Raw genomic sequence first — 9,078 nt, forward strand, 5'->3', positions numbered from 1 at the left:
CGTACATGTGACCCCAGCTCCACCTTTTAAACAGCTTTTACTACTGTACTTAGTGCCAAAATAACCCAAATAGCCGGCCTTGCACGGAGGTGCTCTAAAGTCACTTAACACTTTCCCTTGGTAAGAACTCTGTACAACTGTGCCTGAACCTAAGGCTTGTGACTAGTCAACCTTATGCAACAGTGGGAAGACAAAGTTCTCGAGAACACCTGATTGCTGTCTGTAGCCCGCCTCTGTGACTAATGTGTTTCGACCACGTCACTTTATTTTGTCTGGCCCAAGCAAAAACTCTTCCCATCCCTTCCCAGGGGAAGTGTTTTCTTTCTTTTTTTTTTTTTTAAAGATTTTATTTATTTATTTGAGAGAGAGAATGAGAGAGAGAGAGCACATGAGAGGGGGGAGGGTCAGAGGGAGAAGCAGACCCCCTGCTGAGCAAGGAGCCCGATATGGGACTCGATCCCGGGACTCCAGGATCATGACCTGAGCCGAAGGCAGTCGCTTAACCGACTGAGCCACCCAGGCGCCCCCCAGGGGAAGTGTTTTCTGCATCTCTGCCCCTCCTGTTAGAGCAAAATGAAAACATGGAGCCAACACCTGCTCCCTCCAGGTGTCCTTTCACCCATCACTTTCTGGGGACCACTTTCCCAATGTCAGTAGAAATGTTGAAAAAAGCAAGCCCCAGAGCCTCTCAGCACCCCTTGGAAGGAAGGAAAGGGCCAAGGCCACAGAGCACAGAAGACTGATCTGACTGGTGGTCTACCAGTCAGACCACGGTGCAGATTTGAAATGTCTTTCCGTCTCACCCGACATACGGGGAGGTTTGTAGTACACATAACGAAGGACGTGATGATGGCTGAAAATGGATAACAATCTGCACATAAAAAAATGACTGCTGCTATTTGCCTCCTTTCAGAAAACTATTAAAAATTTTAGAGAACCAGTTAAAGGAAAGCCGAATCAGGAAAACCTGGTCGGCATTCAGGCATCATGGGGCCATTAGCCTCAGGGCCCAGGACAGGTCTGGCTTCAGAGGGCTACCCCCCAAAGGACCCTGATTCTCACTGCTCAGGCAGATCTTATAAACCTGTAGTTACAGAAAATACATTAGGGTGCCATATAAAAACGTAAAAAGACTGGTTTCTAAATACATCACTTATTAATTTTCCTTAAAAAAGTAACTTTTCATGTTAGTTGAGTAAAAATCATTTATTGGCTCTCTCTGCGTGGGTAAGAATCGCTGCTGTAATATGAAAACTGGAGCTCGCGGACACTCGCTGTCCGTAGCGGAGGGTAACCGGTATCAATGGGGAACACTACAAAATGTGGCTTGTGGCAGGTTCTCTGCAGAGCAGCTGAAAAAATGACCTAGCATCAGAATCCAAAGACTTCTTAAAATTTGCTCCTAATTGCCTGTTTTTTAAAAAGAGCTATTTTAGTATACACATACCATATTAGATAATAATTCTATTGTTTTACTTGGTAAAAAAGTAAATGTGCAGATGAATTAACAGTAATGAATTATAGCAGCAAAACTGGTTTTAGGTGTTGTGCTCAAAACAAAGCGAAGCCCGGTAGAATCTCCATCTTGGTGACCTGGGAGGTCAATGCCCTACAGATAGATGCCAGCCCATCTTTCCGTATCACTGGGTCCATGTCACTAGCACCCAGGCACATGCTGGCTACGTCCGAATGTTCCAGAAATGAAATCAAGAGTGCTCCTCAACAATTAGTCAGTTAGGCCAGCCAAATCAAAGAAACTCAACGTTAATTATACATACTGACTGATCCTGGAAATCAATTCCAACATTAGTGGTTAGTTAAGGTGGAAGAAAAATGAAAATGGAAGGTTCACCTCACAAAATATAAAGTATTACATAGCAACGAAATACAAATGTTAAAAGTACTTCATACAAAACACATCAAAAGTTTAAAAAAAAAAATTAAATTCTCAGGCACAGGTACTGTAAAATGTGGATGGGCACCCCTCCAATGATCTCTCGGAAACACGCAGCTGTAGTACTCATGCGGAATGTTTTCTGTATCTTGCAAAAGCATTTTCTTACACATGGTGCCCATCGACCCCACCGTCGCCGTCCCCACCCTGCATCTGCAGCTGCATCTGCGCCTGCATCCTTGCGATCATCTCCTGCATGCGGCGAAGCTCTGCTTCCTTCTCCAACAGGATCTGGTCTTTATTCATGTCCTCGTTTTCCACTTTTCTGCCGCCTCTTTTGAGCCTCTCGGAACGGAAGTTTTCATAGTGAAGGTCCTGGGTCACCTCCTGGAGATCCTGCATGTGGGTGATGAGCATCGTCCGCAGCTTCAGAAAGTCGTTGTGCTCCGGGTTCTCCACCTCCACAACACCCCATGGGTAGAGGCGGCCTCTGACCTTCTTGCCCTTGGCTTCAATCAACTGATTGGATCCAACCACAGAGAATGGGATACTGGCCTTGAGAAGTCTAGTCTGCTCTTTAAAGTCCTCATCTTCATCAGATTCTGCATCAGGTAAGTGATAGATTTTGATGCTATGTTCTTCAATTTCATCCAGAATCCTTTTCTTCAAGCGCTCCCGTTCCTTCAGGGTGAGGGTGTCGGCTTTGGCAATGACAGGCACAATGTTCACCTTATTGTGTATCGCTTTCATAAATGCAACATCTAAAGGCTTAAGTCCATGTCCAAAGGGTGAGATAAATTAAAAGCAGCAGTGCACCCTGTTATCGATGATGTGCTGCCTATTCAAACCACTCTCATCATGCAGGTACCGTTCAAACTGCTCATCGATGTAGGAGATGATGGTCTTAAAACAATCCCTGCAGTTGATGGCGTCCCCATAGCCAGGTGTGTCCACCACTGTCAGGCGCAGCTTGACCCCTCGCTCCTCAATCTCCACAGTCGAAGCCTCAATCTGGACAGTTCTTTCAATTTTCTCTGCAGCTCCAGGTATGATTCTTTCTGGGTAGAGATCAGTCAGGAACAGGCTGTTTATGAGAGTTGATTTTCCTAGCCCCGATTCACCGACCACCATTAGTGTGAACTCAAAACCTTTTTTCACTGATTTTCGGTGAACTTGATTGGGAAGATTTGCAAATCCGACATAGCCAGGAGTTTCTGGATTTATAAACTGAGTTCGTTGTTTCTTAGACATCTTCAGTGAAGTTTTCTTGATCGCCGACGAGCCGAGGAACGGGCGCCTACCGACCGCGCCGCGGATCCGCCCAGTCTAAATGTTTTCTTTTTAAAAAAGATTTTATTTATTTATATGAGAGAGAACGAGAGAGAGTGGGGTGAAGGGCAGAGAGAGAAGCAGACTCCCCGCTGAGCGGGGACCCCAATGCGGGACTCGATCCTGGGACTCCAGGATTATAACCTGAGCCAAAGGCAGATGCTTAACCTACTGAGCCACCCTGTGTGCCCATCATTCAAATGTTTTCTGCATCCTTTTCTTTAACTAGTGATTTAAAATTGCTAGTCTCTCTGGCTTCCCGCTTGTCCTCTCCCCCCTGGGGACACTTCTGCTCCTGTATTTAAACTGATATTCAAGCGATGGTAGACCATTTGTCCCCGACAGCTTAAATAATTTGAGTATCTACTATGTACTGGGCACTGTCACTGCCTGAGGGGCTTCTCATTTAGTGGGGAAGCTGATACAAGGAGGGGAGATACACTCTAAACCGGGGTACCCGTAAGAAGCTGCAGAAGCACAGACTTGAAATCCAGGATGGGCAGACTCAGGGAAGGTTCCCAGGGGAATGGGCGCCTAAATGGAGTCTTTAAGGATGAAAAAGACTCAACCAGGCAGACATGTCAGAGCAGGCGTGTTCCGAGCAGTGTGCTTCTTCAATTCTATCTGAAATAAGTGAGATCACGAAAGCACGTGTACATATCTGAGAGGCATGGCCCCCACCTCTGGGCAGCTCAGTGCCACAGGAACATGTATCCAAGGGAGGTCTGCAGAAGAAGGCAGTGAATACCATCATTAAGAACCTCCTCTTTGAAAAGGTTGAAGCCAAGGAGAGGCACCATCAGACATACCCTTTGGAGCGATCGCTCTGGCCATGAAGAGTGGGGAAGAAAGAGCAGAATCAGGAGATGGGTCAGGGTTCTTAACCTGTAGTCTACAGATGCCAGGAGCCATGGCTGTGGTCCCAGAACCAATGAAAGCAGAAAATGCTGCGTGTGCAACTTCTATGTGCAATTGTGCATGTAATCTCAATCGTCTCCAGTTTTTACATTGTAAAATGTCCAAGATGCTTTATGACCATCTTCGTATCCACCTCTTAGCTGGTGCCCTGTTTTCTTATTCTCTCAGTTTCTAACTCCAGATTATTGCTATTTTGTTGAACACACCCCATGCACATGTCTTTAAAATAACCTGCTTCTTCCCTCTGACACCAACAGGCAGCATGGAGCTGTGTATTCTGTCTCTGTGGAGGAGGACATACCCTTTCTCCCAGGTGGCCAAAACGTTTTTGTTTTTTGTTTTTTTTCCTTTTGGTTTCCTGATGAGAGAGGCTGACCCAACAACTCTCCTTAAACTCCCAACAACAAACCATAGGCTGACTTTTGGCAAATCCAACATGCATGAGGAAGATGCTCCCTGTCCAGGACACTTTCCAAGGCGGGCTGACTGCTGACTCGGTGTGAACTGTTGTTGCCACTGGGCTCTATGCAAATGCTTCCTCCAGCAATGTGTAATGTCTCTATTTTAAGATAGCTGCACTCCAAATGCAACAGCCTTTGTTAGCGACTTGACTTCTTGCTCAGCAGGAGATACAAATAAAGGAGGAAGTGGGATGCATTGTAGGACCTGGGACTACAGAATAAAAACTAAATCATTAAATACCAATGAAATTGCGATCAATTATCTTAGTTAACCAGGGTAATTTGTGTAGGTGGTATAGGGAGAGGAGATAGGCCAAAATTACAATTAAAACTACCAACGAAAATGAAAGAAAACTTCCATCAATTATTGGTTGTAGGGACAGCTTAACTCTAGGTAAGACAGCAGAGACCTAAGGCAGGTCACCTCTCCGAGGGACTCAAGAGGACCAACAGCTGATTAGCACGGGCTGTGCAACTCCTGTCAGTGCTACGGCTGGGCATCCTCCCACCGCTCTGTAGCTTTTGCTTCAGCTTTTTTACAGGACTCCCACACCTGGAGCCCTGGCATTGGCTCAATAACCTAACATGATGCCAGGGCTGGCGGGGAGCCTCAGAGACGAGTCGTCCCTGTGTTAGGAAGACAAGCAGGGAGGCAGTTAGGGAAGCAGCAGGTCAGGCCTGGTGCAGGTGCAGCCCACTCTACAGCATGGCTGCTGCAGTAACTATCCCGGGTAGGAAACGGCCCGGCTCAGCCTCTGCAAGCTCCCTGACGCTGCTGTTTTGACGCCCCCTCCCCCTTATGGGAGTTGGTTGCCATGACAGTTTCACTAAGGACCATGAAAGGCTAAAAACTCCCTGTCCTGTCCTGTAGGAGATACCTGGATGACTGGGAGCAAGCTCAGTCAGAGACCGCCCTAGCTGCCTCCCATGACCCTGCAGGCATGAGCAAGACGATCCTGACCCACCCCCCGCCCCCGGCACAGTTGCTTTTCTCAGCCTGCTCCCCACCCTCACAATGTACTTTTGCTTTACTAAAGCCAGGCTGTGTGACTCACTGCACTGTTCCGTTCTTGAATTCTTTCCCCTGACGAGAAGAACCGTTTGGTGACCCGTGGAGCCCCCACGTCCTGAGGAAGAGCCCCAGAGGCCAGGAGGAGGCTGGGTAGATGGGGTTCCCAACCCCTGACCTAGAACAGCCAGGTTTTGTCTGTTTTTTTTTACATTAGGATTCCACTCAAAAGCTTATTTATATAAAGGACCGCACAGCCATTTTTAAAAATCATTCAATTGACCCAACATAGATTTTCACTTCCTGCTGCCCTTCTAGATGCTGGAAATTCAACAAGACAAAATGCCTGCTGATGGGAGCACATGTTCTAGCCGGACCCTGGGCTGACACTGTGTTCGTTTGCTCGGGCTGCCATAACCAGCTACCGCAGACTGAGCGGCTTAAACACCGGAAGTTTCTCCTTCACCGTCCTGGAGGCTGGAAGTCGAAGATCAAGGTGTCAGCAGAGTCGGTTTCCCTGAGGCATCTCTCCTCGGAGCGCAGACAACCCCCTTCTTTCTGTGTCCTCATACAGCCTTTGCGGTGGGTGCCTATGTCCCTGGTGTCTCTCCATCTTCTTACAGGGACACCCTCATATTGCATTAGGGCCCATCCTAGTGATCTTATCCAACCTTAATCATCTACCTTAAGGACCCATCTCCAAATACAACCACAGTGGGGATTGGGGCTTCAACGTATGATTTTGGGGGGGGATACGATTCCGTCCGTAACAGACCCTATAACAGACCCTATGTTTCTAGACATAAAAACTGAGTAGAGACAGACTGTGAGGATCACACAGCCTGCTACCTCGGAACGGGAATCAGGAATTCCCTGACTTCTGAGCAGAATGAAGGAAGCACTGGAGCAGAAGAAAGGCAAAGTACCTGGATGAGGAGGAGAAAGTGGGGATAACTGATCAAGGGGAAAGGTGAAGAAGTTCTCTTAGAAGAAAGGGAGAAGCAGTAGTTACAGAACAAAGAGAATAGGTTTTGGGGCCAAGGACACGCGGTTTTGAATTCTGTTTCCCCTTCCAGACAGCCGCGTGACATTGTGTCAACAACCCTCTGGGACCAAGGACTTTTTATCTTTTTCATTTACAACCTGCCTACCTCACATGTTAAAATTGGTGTTCCATGACATATAGAGGGATCGGCGTGGTGAGCGTTAGCTCTTTCCCCCTCCCTGCCCTGCCTCTCTGACATAATTAACTGTGTAAATCTCCAATGCCTGAACTTGCGTCTTCCTAATGTTCTTGCCTCTAGGTTCTAAACTCTGCTATTTAGCTCCAGCTAATAGTCTGGATCCATCTCCAGACTGTCAACATCCCCGGGTAATACCCTCAAGTTCCTTGGCCCTGGATTGTTCTCTGACCCCAACTGACTCAGCCACAGGGGTCTAAGCAGAGGCCGAAAGCCTCTCCTGTACTAGGCTGGGACAGTGGGAGTCGGCAGAAGACGTGGCCTCGCCCTCAAGAAGGCTGTGACTTTGCTGAATCCTATATGGCTGATGTCAGGAAGCTCCCAGGGTGGTCTTACCATAGCTTGGGAGAGAGATCCATGAGTTCTGCTCCAGTCAAGGTCATGTGGGGACTGGCACAAAGTGGCCTTGAAGGATGTCAGAACTGGACAGAGATACAGAAGAGAAGTGTCCCAAACCGGGTTAGAGCAGCCCAAGCGTGGAAGGTGGGATGCCCATGCACAAGTGTACAGAAGGACAGGGGGAGCCCTGGCAGGTCAGTCTGCACAGGTAATATGGGGCCTCAATCCAGAAGAAGTACTTCAGTCCTCACAGCTCTTCTCACTTCAAATGCCAGTCAAAAAGACAGGTACTATACATACCACAAGGAATTAAAAGCAAGCACTCTGATATCTGTACACACATGTTCACAGCAGTGTGATTCACAGAGCCAAAAGGTGGAAGCAACCCATGTTGCCACAGACGGATGACTGGTTAAACAGGTGGCATGGAATAGACAAATTAGCCGGAGTTCTCCAGAGAAGCATAACCAAGATACCAAGATAGCATGCAGAGAGAGATACAGAAGAGGACAGTTAGCACAGGAATCGTCCCACCAGATTATGGAGGCCAACAAATCCCATGATCCGCCATCTGCAAACTGGCAGTCCACAGAGCCAGTGGTGTAATCAGTCCAAGTCCCAAAGGCTCAGGAACCAGGAGCGCTGATGTCTGATGGCAGGAGGAGAGGGATGACTCAGATTAAGCAGAAAGTAAATTCCCCTTTCTTCTCTTTTTGTTCTCTCAGGGCCCTCTATGATTAGACAATGCCCACCCACATTGGTGAGGATGAGCTCCATTACTGAACCCACCAATTCAAACATCGATCTCTCCTAGAAACACCCTCGTAGACACACCCAGAAATAATGTTTCACCAGCTCTCTGGTCATCCCTTAGCCCATAAAATGAATCATCATAACACACAATGAAATAGTACTCAGCCTTAAAAAGGAAGGACGTCCTAACACGTGCTGGGACGTGGATGAACCCTAAGGACACACTATGATGGGTAAGGTAAACCAGTCATGTTAAGGGCAAATACTAGATAATTCATACTTAAATGAGGTACCTAGAGTAGTCCAATTCACAAAGACAGAAAACAGAGTGGGGGTCTCTAGGAGCTGTAGCAAGGGGGTAATGGGGAGTTGTCATGTAATGGCCATTACAGAGTTTCGGTTGAAGAGGAAAAGTTCGGGAGGTAGATGGTGGTAATGTCTGCACAACAATGTGACCATCCCCAATTCCACTGAACTGTGCACTTAAAAATGGTGAAAAGTGGGGGCACCTGGGTGGCTCAGACGGTTAAGCGTCTGCCTTCGGCTCAGGTCATGATCCCAGGGTCCTGGGATCGAGTCCCACATCAGGCTCCCTGCTCCTTGGGAGCTTGCTTCTCTCTCTCTCTCTCTCTGTCTCTCATGAATAAATAAATAAAATCTTTAGGAAAAAAATGGTGAAAAGTGTAAATTTTACGTTCTGATATTTTACCACAATTTTAAAAATTATTAAAAAAAAACATTAGCATTTATTGATAACTAACCATGAGTTTGGGAGTCTGCTAAGGGCCATAGAACCAGAAAGGGCTAAGACATAGACCCCACCCTGAAGGATTTACACAGTCTGACCTGTAATTCCTACAGGTTACCTCGTCTTGCAATGCACACAGGTATTCTAAATGTGCTCTCCAAGAATTAACACACTCTTTCAAAAGGACCCATTTCTGAGGACATTCTGCTCTGTCACGAAGTGGCAAGGCTGGGGTTCCTCAGAACGACCCTCTCTCTCTTCCAATGCCAAATCTCTCACATCAGGCCACGCTTACCAGGGCCAGCATCCTGCAGGCTCCAACATCAGAGCACAGACACATTTCTAGTGGCTTCTAATGAAATCACCACAACAAATCTGAATTAGCC

General features: G+C 47.2%; 1 protein-coding gene across 1 annotated transcript; it reads right to left on the reverse strand.

The window, feature by feature from the left end:
- Positions 1-536: 536 nt before the first annotated feature.
- Positions 537-3,213, reverse strand: LOC110584165 (septin-2-like). The gene has a single exon (XM_044911526.1). The coding sequence runs from the start codon at positions 2,642-2,644 to the stop codon at positions 2,060-2,062; it is 585 nt and encodes a 194-aa protein (XP_044767461.1). The 5' UTR covers positions 2,645-3,213; the 3' UTR covers positions 537-2,059.
- Positions 3,214-9,078: the final 5,865 nt, after the last annotated feature.

The sequence above is a fragment of the Neomonachus schauinslandi genome, chromosome 2 (assembly GCF_002201575.2).
Source record: "Neomonachus schauinslandi chromosome 2, ASM220157v2, whole genome shotgun sequence".
Lineage (NCBI taxonomy): Eukaryota > Metazoa > Chordata > Mammalia > Carnivora > Phocidae > Neomonachus > Neomonachus schauinslandi.

Coding starts and splice junctions, on each gene's coding strand:
- LOC110584165 (XM_044911526.1), bottom strand. CDS start 2,644: ATGAAAGCGATACACAATAAGGTGAACATTGTGCCTGTCATTGCCAAA.